The following is a 20,809-nucleotide window of genomic DNA, read 5'->3' on the forward strand; positions in this document are numbered from 1 at the left end:
TTGATATTTGAATGTTAAGTGTAATGGATAAGTTTATGGAACAGCTTTTAAGGCACAAAATGTTTATCACATCAGGCGGGTTTGTTATCTGTTCTTGTATTTTACTTGAAACTAATGTCTTTCTGTTAATTTTCATCTATTCATTATTGTATCAATTTCATCCTTGATGTATATTGAAAATATTAATTTTTGCCTTCAGGAGTGATATAATGATTCTGTGATACAGATGTTCCTTGCTTTATTAAATGTATGTATGTATGCCACAAAAATAAATAAAAAATTTGCAATACCTTATATAAATTGTATTTTGAGATTATTGTAGCCTATGCAGAATGATGGTGATGTTTACTTACAGTACCAAGTGCCTTAATGAGAAGAAGCGCCGCGAGCAGGAGAACACTTTCATTGAAGAGCTGGCCGAGCTGATTTCTGCCAGCTTTGCTGACATGAACTCTCTCTCCGTCAAGCCGGACAAGTGTGCCATCCTCCAGGAAACCGTTAATCAGGTAGAATTCATTAACTGATTGGTAAATTTGATGAGACTCAATTCTTTAAAATAATTTATTTGTAAGTAATCGCATTATGCATGCTCCTCATGTGTAGACATATGAAGAGCATCACATCATTGATCTCCTTTCTGTAACCAACATAGTTATGGTATTTAGGGATTTAAAAAAATAACAAATTACCGTCCATGTAGTCTTAATGTTGGTTTTTTCTTCATTGTTGAAATTAAAAAAAAAAATCATATTCATAGTTAGTCAACACTTAAACATAGAACTAATTAAACAAGAATGCCTTAATTAGTTTTTAGTGATGTTTTATTATGTACAATCGCTATTAAGTAGGTTTCCCAACAGCTGATGATGACCTATTTACAGGTCGAAACCAGTACTATTTTAATGTAAATAATTCTAAACATTTTGTAAAATAAAGTATGGATTAGGTGGAAAACTCATCCTTCATACTTGTGTGCTTAAATTATCAATACGGACAATGAAGCTGATAGATTATAGTATACTTATTTTATGTAATTCACTTAATTATAAATAATAAAACACTAACGTGTTGTATGATTTACAAAACTCAAGTTCTTAATTCAAAGGGAGTTAAAAGGTGCGGTTTATACCAAAATCTTCCAAATCGCCTCAGTAGTACAGGAAAAAATCTTACATTTCTTGAAAAGCCAACAGAAATATACTTTTAATTATAGAGCTGCACCAAGATTTGGATTGACCTTGATGGATAGATTGTCGCTAAGTAACAGCGACTTACTCTGTACCATGATAATCTGGTAACAAATGCTGTAGATGGGAGGATGGGAACACACCACCATGTTTTATGAAGTTCCTTTCTTGCTAGGAGGTTCATGTAACCGGGCAACTCATTGCCTTTTATTTGGAAATAGCAATCGAACATGCCTTGTTCAAGATGTACTTTCATGTAACTAGGCAACTCATTGCCGAGGAATCTGTTAATTTTCGCACCAGATGGAAAAACAAATAATGCCATTTATCCACTCACGTTGCAATGAACATCATGCAAATAAATCGCCTCTTTATGTAAGCAAATAGAAATAGGTCGATCAAATTAATAGATATAGGAAGCTAAACAATGCAACATTTTTACAGTAATTATTTGTTTTGTAAGTGAAATTATGAGTAAATGTAATAAGGAATATATAAATAACAACACAACCAAAAATAACGAAGAATAATGTTAATAAAATTGCATAAAAATAGAATTAATTAATAAACACCTTTTATATTTGAGGCTTAGCAGTGCTGGCTGGGCATCAACTGGTTCTTCATAAAATTGTTCCTTTACTACACCATTTTTGCCATTAATATTGAGTAGAAATTGAGGTTGAATGGAGTTTTATTTTCTTTAATCGAAAATGTTTATTATTTCCCTTGAAAGTAGTTTTTGTTAGTGGATATGAAATGTGCTTAAAACTAGCAAGCTTCTTACAATATTTTAAGTCTGCTGTTGATGCTGGAGTTAATGATTTGTTTTTATAGATTCGACACATTAAGCAACAGGAGAGTGCAAGCAGTGATGCCGTCCAACAGGGCGAAGTGTCCTCCTCCAAGCCCACCATCCTAGCCAACAAGGTGTTTGGTCCCTTATTGTTGGAGGTGAGCATATACTAAATTAGTTGGCATTTAAGCACTGAAAAGAATGATAAAATAAAAACAGCTTTATTATTATTATTTTTTTTTTTTATTTACCAACTTGAAACTTTTTATGAGTGTACATACAATAATTTCTGGTATCATCTGGATATTGGAAAGTTGGTCTATTCTTCTGGCATGGCCAAGAGAGCAGACTCAGAAATGAAACTCCCTCAAAGATCCTTTTAATGTTAATGTACTGCAATAATAATAATAATAATAATAATAATAATAATAATAATAATAATAATAATAATAATAAATCATCATTAGTGACTAAAGGCAGTGCCTTGTCTATGCAACCATTCTTTCCTGTCCTCAGTCCCTCGTTTCATTTCATAATAAGAATCACAATGGAGGCTCTGTGCCAAGTCTTAAAGGAAATTTTTCCTCGGTCGTTCTTGGCCTTTCTTCCACTTGATTTTTCCTTCCAGCAGATTGGTAAGAAAGGTATTGTGTCGCAAGATGTGGCCAGTGAATTTAGCCCTTCTTCTTTGCATCTTCCCTTGAATTTCTTCTAGAACACTGTTTGTTCTCTGTTCAGTCTATTTACCAGGCGAGTTGGCTATGTGGTTAGGGGTGCACAGCTGTGAGCTCGCATCCGGGAGATAGTGGGTTCGAACCCCACTGTCGCCAGTCCTGAATATGGTTTTCAGTGGTTTCCCATTTTCACACCAGGCAAATGCTGGGGCTGTACCTTAATTAAAGCCACAGCTGCATCCTTCCCATTCTTAGGCCTTTCCTGTCCCATTGTCGCCATAAGACCTATCTGTGTCGGTGCGACGTAAAGCAAATAGCAAATTTTCAATCTATTTAATTCTTAGCATTCATCTCCAGACCCACATCTCAAACGCTTCCATCCGTTTCCAATCCTGATCTCTTCATTGTCAAAGATTCACAGCCGTACAAAAGAAATCTCAAATTTCTTCCTAATTCCAAAATCTGAATTTGCACTGATTAAAAGATTTCTCATATTATTAAACACCTGTTTGGCAAATGCTATTCACCTTTTGATCTTTTTACTGTACCTGTTCTCATTGGTGATCGGGCTTCCTAGATGAGGGAAACTGGCGACTTGTTCCACTATCTTGTCAGTAAGCTTGATGTTGGTATTAATTCGTTCAGGATGTTTACTCACAACTAATATCTTGGTCTTCTTGACATTAATGTTTAAGCGTGACTCTGACAATGCTGATGAAAATACATTCAGCATCTTAGATATCTCTTTCTTGGTGTCTGCTACAGTTGCTACATCATCTGCAAATTGAATGCATTGGATATGGTGCCCATGTATGTTTACTCCTTTGGTATTTGCCTTAAAGTTATTTATGGCTTCTTCAGTGAATAAAATAAAAATAGGTGGATATAAATATTGAGCATTCTTGAAGAGACCAGGATTTTAGGGATAATACAAATTAATTGACTAATTGACAGCTCACATTGGAGACAAAGAAAAGTGGTGACTTGATTCTACATTTTAGTCTGGGTATAAAATAAAATTGCTGGTCCTGCGGTGTAGGGGTAGCGTGTCTATCTCTTACCTGGAGGTCCCAGGTTTGATTCCAGGTCAGGGATTTTTACCTGGATCGGAGGGCTGGTTCGAGGTCCACTCAGCCTACGTGATTACAATTGAGGAGCTATCTGACGGTGAGATGGTGAACCCGGTCTAGAAAGCCAAGAATAATGGCTGAGAGGATTCGTTGTGCTGACCACATGACACCTGATAATCTGCAGGCCTTTGTACGCCATGGCCCTTCGGGGCTGTTGTGCCATGGGGTTTGGTTTATAAAATAAAATTCTAAGGTTGTCTCACTTAGAATTCCCTGTCTCATTTGTTTGATAGAAGGAATGGATTTTATTATAAACCACTAATGTTGAAGAGGGTCCTGAAAAATGTCATCCAGTAGTGAATGATGGATTCACATAGTTTAGTCAGCTCAGAATGTCATATTACTACTAGTTTGTCTGCAGAAGTTATTTTCTCTCCATGTGTGTTGTAGCATTTCTACAGTTGCACTCTGCACAGTGTGTAGTCCTTTGGTTCAGTTATTAATGTCAGGATATTTGAGCTGTGTGTACATTATACACAACCAAACCCCGTAAGGATAGCTCAGAAGGTTAGAGTGTGGATCAAGTGTGATTGACTATGTTACACTTAAATGTAGTGTGTTTGGATTACAAACATACAGAATCTGTTACCAGGGTGCACTGTTTTTCAAGAGAATGCTGGTTGATTGTAATAGAAAGGAACAGATGAATGTTCCATATGAGGAAACTTTTGAATTTATCAAAACCTAACAAAAACATACATGATTTAAATAATCCTGTTCAGCTGTGAGATAAAGTATAGCCTATTCGTCTTTGAAATGTTGATGGATACTCTCAAATTGTATGAAAACTCCTTCAGTGGCTTCGTATGCTTATTGTAGGCATAGGCACCTTGTTCTCATGTTTGCATAAACGAAGCTATGATCTCGTGATGAACTGAAGTAATTAAACATAGCCTTGGTGTACTTCTGCTATTACTACCGCTCTTTAGCACTTATAGTTTTTGTCAAATGGGAAATGTTTTTTCATCGAGAGGCTACTGACAATTTTCCAACTCTGCAGTTGCTATGTTGTCGCTTTATCACACCCTCCAAATGTGCTGCACTCTGCGGAAAATTTTACGGCGTTTGCTATCGTTTGCGCCATCCAAAATATTTTTACTTCATAAAAATGATCGCAAAGGATATGGCTTCCCATTTGACACTGGCTGTAGTGATTTGAATTTGTATTGCTTTAGGATCATGGTTTATGTAGGTAAATTCATTATCACTGAGATTTTTGTATCGTATTGGATGGAAGTGTACAGTTCTTATTGCGAGTCGTTGATTTTAAATTTTGTCCTTATGGTTGAATTATCTGCTCATATTAGAGCTGAACCCCAGTGAACTAATATCAATACACTTAGTGTTAGGAAGTTTGGGTGGAAATCTTTGAAATGTATAGGCCTAATCCTCTTTATTTCTATTATTTTAAAATTCTCTTTCATTGTGTTACTTGGTTTTTGAAATTTCTTTCGCTGTAATTGCAATAGTCTATAAAATATTTTGAATATTTCCAAGCCATGAAGGGTTTACATATATTGATATTTCTTTTATTCACAGGCCCTAGAGGGCTTCTTATTTGTGGTGAATAAAGAGAGCAATGTGGAATATGTCTCAGAAAACGTGTCTCAGTTCATCAAATACACGAAAGACGAAGTTCTGGGCAAAAGTATCTATAACTTTATCCATCTGGGAGACACCACACGTTTTAGTTCCATTCTCTTGCCGATCACTTCAACAGGTAAGAATGAGCATGAAAGTATTTTGTTAATGAATAGTTCAGTTACATTATTGATAAAGAAATTGAGAATGTTGGGTCAAAATGTAACAGGTTGGACCAGTGAGCCACAGGCCCATCGAAATCGTAGTGTCAACTGCCGGCTGCTGATCAAACCACCAGAAGATGAGGATGAGACTATGGAAGAGAAACAGCAACGTGTAACCAAGTATGAGAATATGCAGGTAATATATAATGTTTTTCTCTCGAAAGATTTGTTACTTTATTTTTATCCAATCTCCTGCTCTTCAGTAATAAGCTATGGAAGCTACAATGACAAGTTAATTTTAAATAACAGTGTGGTCCTCTGTAATAAAATTTCATTTTAAAAAATACGTTTGTGGAATCTACTGGAATGTTTGGCATAGAAGTTAGTGTTTGAGTGGAAGGCGTACTGGAGAAACCCTAGGCTAAAATTTACTCATTCATAAGAACAAAGGTATTTTTGAGTATTTTTGCACACATTTCCACTGATTAATTTTCAGAAAAGTATGCACTTTACAGAAGTTGTATAAAAAATTATTTTATGGCTGGGCATGAAATTACTGATATATCTGCCGAGAGCCATTACTGATACATTTCATGTTGGAAAACACCAATAATAAAAACTTGCCCCTTGTAGGTAGAGTCTCAAATACAGCCTGTTGTAAGAGGCAACTAAAAGGGGTGACCTAGGCGCGGATATCTGTTGTGGTTACAGGACCATGAATTGTACCCCAGTGGATGGAAGGGTCTGAATACATCCACAGGTAATCCCTGCCTGTTGTAGAAGAGAACAAAGTGTTATGTGGCTTTTTTTTAGGGTGTTGGTTGTAGATTGAATCAGAATCATGTGCGTGTTGCTTGGGGAGAGACCTCTTACGTGTGTGATTACTCTTGAAAGCCCAGACGGTATCCCCTGCCTGTCGGGTGGGAGCGTCATGGACTCAGCAGTAGTATCCGCGTCATAATGCAGGTCCTCGCACAGCCAAATGCCAGAACAACTTATTATTATTAATTATGTTGTTAATGTAAACTTATCACTCTGTACATGCTATTGCAGGGTTTTTTAGGATCGGAGTTGTAGTGCTCATAGCCTCAGTCAACCGTCTAACATCGAACCCCGGGCAGTAACTGCTACGATAAGGTGGGTATTACCTTGGTGGCTGCTTGGTTCGGCTACAGAGGCCCCTGATTGGAGTGGGGTGGCATTTAGGGGGGATGATTTCAGGCATGGCTTTAAAACATCTCAAGTCTGCCTAGGGTGGCCGCGAGAGGGGCAACCCCTTGGGAACAAGTGCAGAGTGAAAGCATGGGATCCAGCTTCCCTAGGTTTTTGGTTACTACTAGAATGATGGGGTAGATTTCAAGCTGGTGAAGTCTATCTTGTTCAGTATAACTCGCTGAGAAACGTAACCTCGCGCAACGAAAGAAAGAAAGAAAAAAAGAAAGAAAGAAAAAAAAAGCACGATTCAAAGGCGGGGAGAAATCTATGCTGGCTCCATTCTGTGGATGCCTTGTACTTACGAAGAAAGTACTCGATGCCCTTAAAACATCGTGGCTAATCGAACTTTCCTATGACTCTATCCTTATACGATTTCCCGCCATGGCACTTCTCTCGTACTTCAGAAATGTTAAACACTTGCCGCGTCACAAAGTATTCTAAGACCCATTAATGCATGCAATCTCCTTGCTTCAGAGTTTAAACCTTTCAAATGCCATGGAAAAAGCTATTTCCAAAATGTATCCAACAAGGTGCATTTACAATGTTCAAATAATGCACTTGGATAAATCGCTGACAAACGTAACCTCATGGAACGAAAGGAAAAAAATCACACAATTCTAGGACGAGGATAAATTATGCTGGTTCCCCTGTGCAAATGCATTATTTTTTGGATTACTGTACTGTTTGCATTTTTAGATGCCTTGTACTTGTACGGAAAGTGCCCGACACCCTTAAAACATTGTGGCTTATCAAACTTTCCTACGACGAGGAGATAAAGTTTCTCTCTTCCGTGTGCATTGCAACACAGTGCAATGAGCCCCACCCTTGTATGATTCGCCGGCTGGCACTTTCTCCTTCAAAATCATAAGACCGTTTGGGCTCGGCATTAAAAGAAAACAATGCAGTTTCATCGGAAATGAAAATATTGTTCAGTGCCTATGAAATGGTTATATGAGCCACGCTTTTTCGTCAACTGCTGGCATCACCAGTGTTCGCGGATTCTGTTTTTCCGCACACTGCCTGCTGCATGATATTACAGCCTTCTTAAAAGGTTTAATACAAAAGAATTTAGAATTCATTCAACTTAGCAATTATGAAGCACACTGTAGACACATCGAAGTGAGTGTAAGTGCGGAAAGCTACCCCTCCATGTTCTGGAACATGCGTTCTATCATGACACGGATAAATTTTGAATTTAAATTACTCTGTAACATACTATTGTTTTAAAATGTAAAGGCAGTTTTGAATTAAAAGTCTGAATTTCGGTAATGGGGCCGACATTGTACTTCGAATTACGAATTATCCGTAGTTCGAATTAAACAATTTAAATAACATGCAAAACGTATCTCATGTTTCTGGGAACGAGAGCTTCTTAGAATTAGGCGGGATTTTGATTTAACGGATTTGGAATTATCAAGGTTTTACTGTACTCTGTGTGTGGTACATGTGGAAGAGGTGCTTGTGGTGCGGAAGAGTGTACAACTCCTTACCGCTCTGGAACTGTCATCATCTACATGAACAAGAGCATCGTGCATATGTATGTAGGCATATAGTATTTAAGTTGTGTACACTTATGAATGATTGCAAAAAGTGACATCATCACAAGTCAGCAACTCGCACTTTACATTAGGAACAACGTATGGTGACCTCCCTATGCTGTTTCTCACATAATGCTGAGAGACATGCAATTTAAAAAAATCTTATTCACTGCACGTACCGTAATCTATGCACTGCCTTGCTGTTTTTACAGACGGCCTGGCTAGGATAATTTAGATACGTAATAGTTCTGTAGGAAATTACACTTTTCAATGTTCAAGTCTGCACTCTACAATGACTACTACTACTACTACTACTACTACTACTACTACTACTGTTTACAACCCTGAGGTTGGTTGGCAGCATCTCTGCCATTCTCCTCAGTTCTACATAAGATTGGCATCCCAGCTCCTCCACCAGTTGACCAATATTTTCCAGTCTAGGCCTTCCTCTATAATTCATTCTTTCCACAGAGCCCTCCAGGATGAAGGCTAGTAAACTCTCATGTCTGGTTATATGTCCAGTCCATGTATTTCTTCATATTCATTGACAAGCTCAGGGTTTCTCCAACTCTTCGTCATTAGTAACTCTATTTGTCCAAGAAATTTCAGTATTCGTCTATAGCACCATTGTTCAGAGGCTTCTGTCCTCTTTATCTCTGCCAGTTCTCACTTCTGGACGCTCCATACATATGTCTGAACTAATTGTCTCCTCAGTTTTAAGCTGATACTGTATGCTCTCACTCATATTATTACTGTACTACAAAACCAACCTGTCAATGATGGCTACACAGTAGCTAGTTCTCCTAAATAGTGATAGAATTTACTGTTAATAAATATAAATTTAATCTGTTGAATTAATCTTTTAATTCCAGATCTCTTCCACATTGCTGCCCTATCCTAGCGAGAAAACAGAAGGAGGTGATGTGTCGTCCGAGTCTGATTTGAGTCCATGTCTAATGTGTGTTGCACGTCGCATTCCCCAAAACGAAAAATCAAACTGCACACCTATTGAGCAGTTTACTATGAGACTGGATGTTAATGGAAAGATCACCCGTGTCGATACCACAGGTGTTTCTGGGAACTATCTTCAGTACCTCAATAAGGTAAGTTTTTCCCGCTGGTGACTGATACTAATAACAGGAAAGACCATTGCTTATGACCTGAGTAATATTGAAATCCTTATGTGGTAATGCAATATCATTCATACCCTTACTGCTGGTTAGGTAGGCCTATGTATGGAAAACGTTCATGTATTGTATTGTACCTAATTATGTACTGTATTACCTCACATCACATTTTTCTTTTGTGCATTATTTGCTGCCATTGTGGAAGTCTAAGAAAGGAGAAAAGAAGGATTTTATGATATTGTCAACTGCTTCTTCGTGATATGTTTCTGCTTATGCAGGTCATTCAATACTGTCAACTAATGAACACTAAAATACCGTTCCGTGAAAAATGTGTGACATATCAATAACATCAATAGCAACAACTCAAGGAAACTGAATGACTGAAATTTAACCTTAATCTGTCTTCTAGTAATAAAACAATGATGAAAGCAGTATTCGAAATATGGAACTAAGGGATCTTTACTCATTATAATAGTTATAGATTCTGATAGTCACAAATGAACTGGATATAAACTCCACCAAGACAAAGGTAATGAAATTTGGATGAGGAGGAAATGTGTCCAAATAAGACAATTTTTCATGTGGAAAAGGCAAACTGGAAATTCCTACAAGTACTGTATTTCCACACTGTTTTGACCAAAAATAAGTGTGAACATTTCGGTGCGTGATATATGCGGGGATTTGTGTGCGAAAGATCGTATTCCCGAAAAAACCTAAAATTTGCATTAGGCTATTGAAACAAGACAACTAGCATACCTGCTCTATTCATTGTCACTGCCTTTAATCTCAGATTCCACATAAAATTGGAGATCCACGTCTATGGTCACAATTTCAACAGCTATGCAAAACTACTGAGCTATTCTCATGTGCATCATTCTGATCACCATCCCATACTGCAACATCCTGACTTCCGTCCAATGCATTTGCGATGCCCATCTTCAAGAAACTCTTCACAATAACATCTTTCGACACCATGCCGCATAACCCAAATGCACACAAGTTCAACTGATGGCCTCTTTATTTTGCCTGCTGGCGTCAGCTCTTGCTCCTCTCCTGCCATTCATTCACTTTACATATGGTGTCCTTGAAGGGCTTGTGGACGGAAACCTCTAAGGACTGTAGACAATGTACGAGTCCACCAGGAATTATAATGAGATCAATTTTCATTTCCTGAAGACGTTTCTTCGAGTCTTACACCAAGTGTCCGCGGAAACTGTCGCACACTAACATTGCCGGGCATTGAAGCAGTGCACCTGGCCGTGCTCACCATACTGTCCGGACCCAGTCGTGGACAAGAGCTGTATTCTTTCTCTTGAACCCAAACATGAATGCCTTTGGGAAACTTCACTTTAGGCACCGTTTTTCTTTTGAAAATAATGTACGGTGGCAATTTTCTTCCGTCTGTGGTTATTGCTAGCATGACAGTGCAATGCTGTTTTTGACACCCAGTTGTACATACAAGCACGCTAGATTCTCTCTTTATTGGGGTTTGATCTGCATTGCCAGTTTGAGATAAGAGGTAATTGTTTTTCTTCTGCATTGCTATCACATGGCGATGAAAATCTACGATTTTGTCACTGAAATTCTCTGACAGAAAGATGTTCGCCTTCACAGACACAATCCCTTTTGTGTCGTGAATCTGCGGATCCAACCCTGGCTCACTTTCAGATTCAAACAGCTGATTCCTCGTTTAATTGCTAGTTCACTTGCTTTGAAATGCGGCATCTCATGCGAGATACTAAAGCCATCATTTTGCAACTTTGTAATGTAATGAAGCAACTTTTCTTCCAGGTCAGGAAACTTACCAGTTTTCAGCCCTCTGAATGCCTTACGTGTTCAGTTGGTGGTTTGTAGCGCAGCTTTCTGTTTACACCAGTAGCAAACATTAAACTCAATCACACTGAATTCTTGACCGGCAGCTCCGTTACCATGTTCTTCAGCATATTTTATCACTTTGAGTTTAAACCCAGCCATTTAACTGCCATGTTTCTCCATAACTTAATGATCAACCTACACAAGAAAACTTAACTAAGAAACAACAATGAAATGTGAAGACAGAATACTGGTAATTGTTGACAATACAACAGATAGACGATACCTAATACTATGATCACTTGACTGCCTGGACAGCGAAACACTCCCAGTTCATGTGATCAGCTCTGCCAGACAGGTAGTGATAAGACGGAAGCGTGAGAGGGATGGCCGAGCGTGACTGACTGGCTAGGAATGCGGCCTTGTGGTGGGAGTTTGCGAGTTAGGTATTTTTGTTATGACAGTTAGCTTCTGCCATTCTGCAGGTAGAAAGAAATGCAGCTTCTTCTTGTACTGCCACGTACAAAGTACCGTAACTGCAATTGGTACAGTTGCGACGTTTAATGTAGGCACGTCCACGGAATACCCAAACTTTATTTCATGTGTGTACCATATGTCTTTATGACATCAGAAATTAAATACGAGTTATGTATGGGGATTTTTTCCCTGCAATTTCAAATGTTAAAAATGCGGTGTGAGATATACGCAGTGGCGAGTTATATGCAAGTAAATATGGTACTTGGGGTTAACACTTAAAGTTACAGGGAAAGCCTTCGTGAACTATGTAGGGGAATAATGCACTACATAGTTTTTAGCAGCATTATGTTGGGGTGCTGCTTGCACAGTGCTCATAGGGTATTATAGGGCACATATTGTATCGAGTTTAGGCTACTGCAGTGCAGCATATGGATCAGCAAGGCAAAGCATTCTTGTGAAACTGAATAGCATCCACCACAGCAGAGTTAGTTTGGCAACGGGAGCTTACTGTACAAGTCCCGTCGCTAGCCTGCTCGCTGAATGTGATGTGCTGCCTGTACACCTAAGGTACCAGCAAACACTGTTTTTCTGTGCTTCGAATATGCAACAGATACCACTTCACCCAAGCTATCCCTGTGTCGGCTGTACGCTGTTTCATCATAATCTTTTAACCAATTAGCCATAAGTTTTAACGCAAAATAGTGGACACTTCAAGAATACTACTATCAGTGCATACGTAGCATTGCAAGTTTCAATTTTTATGCGGATCAAAACAACAAAAACATTTGCAAATGACATGTCCTTTTATACTACGTGACCCTTTTACAATCCAAGAAGAGAGGACTTATTTTACTATTTTAATTGTATCATTTGTTTTAGACGGTCTGTGAATTGGACAATTGTCACAACTGTACATCATTTTTCACTGTGATGTTTTAAGAACTATATTTGTGGTTGTCGGCTGGGGATGGCTCTTGGGGGGTCGAGGCCGGTACTGTGAATGATGGTGTGTAGATGGATGTATTGATGGGGTGGAGGCTTCAGTATCAATCTTATGTTGTGTACGCTGTTTATCCATGAGAAATTAAGCGGGGTGGTACATGCTTGGAAGGCAATTATAGAGTTTGATCTACCTATGCGCCTTGTTAGACGACGAAGTAAGGTACCTCCGGGGTTAATACAATGACCTGAAATAATCCTGAATCAGCGAACCGCCACAAAGGTGTTCATGGATCCCTACATTTATCAGAGGCTCTTCATGTCTGTTGTTAGCGTGAGTAGTTATTTACACTGATGGTTTAAAGACAGAAGCGAAAGTAGGCTGCGAGTTCACTGTTGATAATAAGAGGTTGCTTGTTCTTGTATCAGAAACCTGTAGCATGTACATAGCAGAGCTCTATGCAATCCTTGAAGCTCTACAGTACACATCGGCACTTAGTGAACATTTCTGCCTTGTTGAGCTTGTTACACCGCGACCTGCTGGCACCAGAATTACCTTTCATGGCTCCCATGCCACATGGATGTAGCAGGTGGTGCTTCCAGGAAGACAGTCACATTGCCTCCTGTTTCACGACTGATAATGGCCAGCTTATTAAAGCTTTTCATTTCATGTTTTCTATGCTTTTATTTTTTTGACTGTACTTTTTAGCTAAATTTTGAGCTTTTGAACTGAATAAAATACAGTGGAACCGCGATTCTCCGTTTTTGGCGGGACTATGGAAAAAAACGTACTACACGGGAAAACGGAAAATCTGGGAATGAATGAACCATCAACAATTTGGCTAAACATCACAAAGATGAAATATGTTTACATATAATCTTACAAACACCCCTAAACCAAACTACAGCCCCAATGGGCCTTCCGCCTACCAAGCGAACGCCCTTGGTCCGAAGGCCTGCAGATTAAGAGATGACGCATGGTCAGTGTGAAAAATCCTGTCGGCCGTTATTCCGGGCTCTCTAGGCTGGGGCCGCCATCTCGCCATTCAATAGCTCCTCAATTAAAGGTAATTCGTAGAATGAGTGAACCTGGAACCAGCCCTCATATTGAGGTAAAAATGCCTGACCTGGCCGGTAATCGAACCTGGGCCCTCCGGGTGAGAGGCAGGCAAGTTAGATCACGGGGCTGGCTTCAAACATTAATTACCGGTACGCGACTTAAAAATCTCAAAACTTTACATTCAGTTTTACCGGGGAAACTTTGTCAGTTTCCTCTGAAAACTTCTTTCAGTTCGACAACTTTGATCAGCCAGAGCCAAACTCGTCGAACAATCTAATATGGTACAATCGACCACAAGTAGTTTTCAATTCTCTGTCTGTGATCTAATAAAATAAAGCACATTAGATACAAAAGTGCCCAACATGATGGCGAAATCCTCTTTTTTTAATCTTCCGTTGTAATTTGGTCACCGGTATACTGTTCGTAGTCAGTTTATGGAAATCTTGTACCACGTAAATTAGGCCTACATTGGCTTTTCAAGGTTATGTTGAACTCGAGAATATGGTTTTGAATATAAGTATCGATCTTCAAGTTCTCATATGCATTAAATTCAATCCTGCCCGTCACTGATCATAATCGGAAAGGGAAAAAATATCATTAACACTTCCGAAATGACGATTATTCGCGACCTTGAGCTCAGCTGGAAAGCGCGCTCGTTGCACAAGTCGGTACGAGTGCGAAATGGTACAAAGCTTTAAATGTAACGTGCGCAAATAAGACGACTGCAGTTTTCACAACATTTTAACACAAAAACGTGAAATTCCCAGTCTTATATTAGGACGAAAACAGTAATAGGCAATCTCAAAACCTCCCATGGCTTTATGTATGTAAGGTGCAACATCTGTTCTGGTCTCGATAACATAATTGTGTACGATAATATTAAAATACTACTGTAAATTTGTGTTACTTAAGAAGGAGCAGTTTCTATTCCTGCCTGAAAGCCCAGTGACTATACAGTGCCCTGAGGGAAATGCTGAAAACCTGTTCGGCGATACACTCGAAAAAAGTAAAACAATAAACATCTAACCCTCGACATAACCTAGACGTTTTGCGAGTATGAACATTTGACGAAATTTGTTTCGTGTTCAAGTAGAGCTGTCGAAGAAATGTGCTCTGTCTCCTGTACACAATAGCACCGGAATGCGATGGCTAAGATGGTCCCTTATGCAAGTTCGCTGCCAATCGCTTTTATAGTATAGTACTTCCTCAAATTACTGGTACTGCAATGATGAGACGTTAACACCAAGATCCGTAAGTATGCCATAGCCGTCCTTTCGTGAGATACAGTTTCTTGAAAAGCGCGTGATCGAGGATTTAGCGTTGATGGGACTGGAATTTCTGGACGGTTGACCCAGGAAATAGTTTCTTCGAGGAACGGATAATATGGGATTTTTACAACGTGATTTAATTAGGATGCTCGCAGGACCACGTAATTTGAACAAATAATGCGGGAAAATGTATTTTCCGGAAACGTATAATCAAGGTTCTACTATAAATGATTTCATTTCAAAGGCCTTCTTCAATTTTATAACATTATAATCTGTTTTAAAATCATTTTATAGGAAAATGAAGTATGCGAATTAGGTCTACATATTATGAATTCAAAATCATTTTCCTCATCATTGTCATTTTTTAAGTCCTAGTCAGTGGGTAAATTTTAAATTGTATTAGTAGGCCTATTTAATTTAGTTTCATCTTATGCCATCAGCCTTTAAACAAGAAGCATCGTCATCATCATCATCATCATCATCATCATCATCATCATCATCATCATCATCAAACTGTGCTACTTACTAGTTTATTTCTTGATGCTTCATTTATGCCTATATTTGTCATTTTTAGTGCCTTTTTATCCTCAGCCTAAGCTTTAACGTTTACCTAGCTCTTTCTGATCGTTTTTCTATAGATTCTGTATGATGGTGCTCTGTTTATTTAAAGTTACTTTGCAAATTTGATCATTATTCTCCTCCCTCCCAGTTGGTAAAAGCATAATGGTTGTAGAAAAAGCTGTTGGAATATTGATATTCTGCATTCAGGATTTGCCGGGTCGAGTGATCCAGGACCTGTGTCACCAGCAGGATTTGCCGAAGTTAAACAACCATCTGAAGGAAGCTCTACACAATGGTCAGAGTACCAGTGCCATCTACCGCCTGAGGGTGAAAACTCCTGACAAATACCTGCAAGTGCAGACAAAATCAAGGCTCTTCAAGTCTGTACAGGAGCCTGACTTCATAATGGCCTCACACTCCATTATTGGGTATGTCTACTATGTTTTGCATGAATCAGCTTGGGGACTTGCAGGGTGAGCGTTAGGGCCTTATGATATTGAATGTAACATTAGTAAACCATGCTGTATTAAGAATTCTTTCTGGAGCACTGCATACATTCCTTGATAAAGGATTTAGCATTTTTTGTGCCAAGACCACGGTATTTGAAATTAAAGTCATTTGAAAAAAAGGAAGGAAGTTACTGTATTAAAAATCAAGGTCATTTTGAGTCAAAATGCAGCATGGTTCTCCTTTAAAGAATGAGGATGCTATTAACACCAAACTTATGTTGGAGAATTAGATTAATTTCACTACCAGCTTATCTGTATTTCTATGCAAAATTTTCACACACAGTTTTACCTATTAATGTGGTGTCACAATATTTGTTTGGAAAAAGTTTATAATTTTTTAACCCTTCACAGTCCAGCTGATTTTAACTGATAGTATTTATCTAGTCCAAGCAAATTTTGGAAAAATCATGATCAGTGATGAAATTAAAACAAAACAAAATAAAATAAAATAAAGTTTATCTCAAGCAAGAATTTAGTTTAGATGTATCTGAGAAACATGTCTAACCTGTTCGCAACTTGAAATTTTTCATTGTGTGGTACCGTTTGAAGCAGTTCCCCACATGAAGTCCACATGTAAATGTAAGTTGTCTCTCGTCCTCCTCCGGAACATTTTGCTTGGAGCGCACGATAAAGTCCTATTGCTATCCTTCTGGGTGTGGAATGATGATGTGCAACTTTGCTCTTCACGTGGAGTGGAATGCCAGCACCTTCTTAAGTTTACTACCCTCCTTTACGGAAGTCTGCAACAAGTTCCTTGACCAGCTTTCTTACCAAATTGACATGTTTCATGAGCTTAGTATGATTTTCTTTGGCATTCTGGACATAGAGTATGTAGGTATTTATAATTAAAACCTTCATACCCTAGAAAAATAATTCTCCTCCATTTGAGTGAGGAAGCAATATGTTGCAATCAAATGATCGGCTGTATCAACGCCATCCATGTCTGTGTTGTAATTCACAACTTTGCTTGGTTTATTTACAATTTCATCATCTGCTTGTCCCTTCACTTTCCTTCTGATCTTCTATGATGAGGATGTACTCCATACATACTTACAACTCTTTTGTCGCGCCAAGCAAGGATTAGTGCAGTTTCACCATTGTGGCATGCTACCTTTCCTTATTTTTAAGGGTTGGTTTCTTGATAGAAGTAGGAACATCTTTTCTATTAAGAAGCAGAGTTCTGGTAAGATGACATTTCAAAGCTAGAAGTTAAGTGGCAAGTGTTGGCCTTGCGTAGAAATGGTCGGTGAAAATATGGTGTCCAGGAATATCAGCTTATGTTTCTTGAAGATTGTTATAAAGTTGAAGGACTATTCTAGAAGTGAAAGGAGGGGATGGTTTGATGAAGCTTTCTGTAGTGATTTTCCCATTATATGCTATAAAAATACAGATACAGTTACAGAGTTGGCCGAAACATATATGCAAATTCTCCATTTTGAAAGTTTTTTTTTGAAGAGATTCTTCCCTTGAATCCCACAACAGATTCATCTACTGATGCATTCTTTCCTGGTATAAACAGTTCTGTGCGCCTGTTTTCGATGTATTCGGGAAAATTTCCGACTTTTGTATTCTGGTTTTCAAAGTGCGATCTAAATTGGGAACTGCCTCTAAGTGCAACATCCAGAATATTTGGAGAAATAGTTTCCATGTCATCACTTGACTGAAAGAATTATTATTCTCATATTGATGACGACGATGCCTAAGAATACCAACAGTTCGTTCCTGTTTCACACGTGCACAGTCGTGCTAAGCAGAGAACTTTGACAAAGTTTTGTTGCCAATTTGTGCTCTAAGCATATGCATTAGTTTCAGTGTTGAAGTAAAGAATACTGTATTGGGGTGACGCAGCTTGCAGGAATCTGTGGTCCAGGAATTTTTGCCCTGTCGAATACTCTTTGTCATGGTTGGTCACATTTTTGTACACTTTGTCTTTGGATGCAGCTGTGATAGGCCCTCACCTGTAGCTGTCATTATTAGTTCATCCTTGAAATCTGAAGAGTCTTTGTACGATGTGCTGGGTTCAGTTCTTTGTTTCTTACACTCCGTACACTATCATCATTGTCACCATAACTTTCACTCAACAAATCACGAAAGTCGTCATCTGATTCACATACATGATTATCATCGTCGCCACTCTGTTCATCCCTCTCATCTATGATTACAAAAAAATCACAAATACAACCCAAGAAATACGCATGTATTGTCTAACAGGGAGCATTAACTACGGAATGTAAACACAGCTGTTATGATCATGCGGCCAACATATGTTCGTATTTTTTACAAATAGTTCCGTGGAATACCTAAGGTGCGTTCTTTTGAGAGCAGATAATTCTTGTTTAAGCTCTACGGAGTTAATATATTATCCGGTAGATGGTAGGTACATGTAAGAACAAATGAAGCCAAGTGGGTGTCGAGTTAAACTGGACGTTGGACCTAAAAGAGTTACATTTGTAATTGGAGACCCTCTTTTTAAACCAAAAAAGAAAAAGTAAAAAAGGTCTGCTTACAATGGGGTAAATATGTTAACTGGTGTTATTCCACAAAATGTGGTATCGCATGAAATGTGTTGTTTCAAAGAGGTATTTGATATTTGGTAGCTTTACATCAACTAAGAATTAGAGAGGATATGCTCAACACAATTGGACACTGACACTGACACCATCCTTGCAGCTCGTAAACTTCAATTTTGACGAGTTTTTAGTTACTTTGGATGTTAAAAAAAGTTAATTCATGACATCAGTTGAAACTTTTAGGAACTGTAGTACATTGAAGTGAAATCAGAATGTCAAAAAATATGTTCCTACTGCTGTTTTTAGGAATGACAGAATTTGGATACAAGTTTATCTGTACACAAGAGATCACTTGTCCTTTAATTATCAAATATTTTTTAATTTCCTCAGCTGTCACAATCTTTTACTTCAAGTTTTTAGGATAATTTCTGACGTTTGGATTCTGTTCATTATACTGGTTTGTATCTGCTAAACACAGAAGCAATGCATTAGTCATAAAAAGTTAAGCCATTTCCAAGCAATTGAAGGTTCATCTCTCTGATATTGAACTCCAGTATTTACATTGAAATCTTCCATTTTTGTGGTAGTATTGGGGAATGTCTTCACAAAGGGTGGAGTGCGCATGTTCAGAATATTTACAATATTTAAAGTATCATGATCACTATTGCTTGTATTTACATTGCCAGTAATTACACTCGTACCTGCACGAGCTAAAATGCTAACTTTCTGTTTGTGCCGAGTTGGTTGGTTGATCTGTTTCACTATCACTGCCTTCACTTTTAACTTAAACCCCATTTGCATTCTCAGTCCGAATTTCTCTCTGCCAGTATTTCTTCATCATGACGCACACTTTAAACACTCCCGTCATATTCATTATCAGTTAGATAGTGCCACAACACAAAACTTTCTTGTGATGCTAAAGTGAGAGTGCACACAATGCCGAGGGGTGCGTTCACAAAGTTATCTAGGAATTAGAGAAGGAACTGTTATGATGGCAGGTCTTATTTATTTATCTGCTTAATTATCATGAAAGGTCAGCTGTAATTCACGTCATGGTACAAATTGTTGTTGACATTCTTCATGATGGTTCTTAAAATTCTAAACCAATTGATATTTGGATATTGTGCATATATATGTTGCTCTATTTATTTATTTTCAATCAAAGGAGGAGGATACAAATTGCAAGAAATTTTTGATATTCAAAGCATAGAGCGAGGGCTATATTGAATTATTGTAATAAATTTGATTACTTTTTAGTCAGTTTGGAAGATAACATACAGTACCTTTTATTCATTTGTGTAGAGTTAAGATATTCTCAGATGTTTGGTTTTAAATCCATTGTTTTCATTTCTTGTGTATATAAAACCACAATATGTATTTACTTTCTTAGAAACTGTAATGGCAATAACATTCATTACCCAGAAGATTTTGTTGTTTATGTTGTTATTTTAAAAGTACCAATATGGATAAATTCTAGCAATCACTCATGATACCAGCTAGTAGAAGATGGGTTCCAGTGGAATATTATACATTATACCAGGTTAGAGAAAATGCTTCGAAAGGCAGAAGAGCTTTGCAAACCTCACGCCATTGGGGTCGTAAGAGAAAACACAGTCTGACAGAAAGATAAAGGGGAGGTGTCCAAACATTGCCACGCATGTCTTGCCAGCGTGGAGATGATGTTGGTCATGCAGTAAGACTAGTAATGCTGTACTGTATAGAGCCAAGGAGGATGATGATGATGATTAGACCGTCGATTTCTATGACATGTCATATTTTTATATAAAACTAGCAAGATATCCGTGCTTCGCTACGGTGTTACCTATACTGAAATTTATAATTTACTGCTTAACATTTTATATATAATCTGCCAAATTCATGATCTGATGGCAAAGTTCCTCCCATTTTCAATCTTTCTTTCCAGCAATCGATTTTGTACTTCCCGGGCTAGCTCCAGGTACAATAGAGTTAAACTATTGTGTTATTAAGGTCCACCTTTTCAATACAAAATATAGAGTGTTTAAATTACATAAGTGATTAGGGACTAGTTTCGACCTAATATTAGGTCATCATCAGCCTAAAGCAAAATCAAAACATAAATGCCAAAGAAATCAAACAGAAGAGCCTTTCTAGCATCCATGTGTTTTTACGTCTATGAATATCTTGGAAAACCATGTAACTTCGTCCCAGTTGTTCTTCAGTTGGATAACAGCATCTTAAAGGAACCAGCATATACTAATCTACTATACTAATACTAATATACT

At 38.0% G+C, this 20,809-nt stretch overlaps 1 protein-coding gene across 6 annotated transcripts in view; it reads left to right on the forward strand.

Annotated features, from left to right (window-relative positions):
• The window catches only part of tai (taiman), a 433,432-nt gene that overhangs the window by 289,370 nt on the left and 123,253 nt on the right, over positions 1-20,809 (forward strand). For all 6 annotated transcript variants that reach the window (XM_067145001.2, XM_067145000.2, XM_067145002.2 and 3 more), the window contains 6 exons: positions 356-506; positions 2,022-2,138; positions 5,324-5,504; positions 5,595-5,725; positions 9,155-9,385; positions 15,734-15,954. In XM_067145001.2, the coding sequence (XP_067001102.2) occupies positions 356-506; positions 2,022-2,138; positions 5,324-5,504; positions 5,595-5,725; positions 9,155-9,385; positions 15,734-15,954 (1,032 nt within the window). The remainder of the gene's footprint in view (positions 1-355; positions 507-2,021; positions 2,139-5,323; positions 5,505-5,594; positions 5,726-9,154; positions 9,386-15,733; positions 15,955-20,809) is intronic.

Source organism: Anabrus simplex, chromosome 4 (genome assembly GCF_040414725.1).
Source record: "Anabrus simplex isolate iqAnaSimp1 chromosome 4, ASM4041472v1, whole genome shotgun sequence".
Taxonomy (NCBI): Eukaryota; Metazoa; Arthropoda; class Insecta; order Orthoptera; family Tettigoniidae; genus Anabrus; species Anabrus simplex.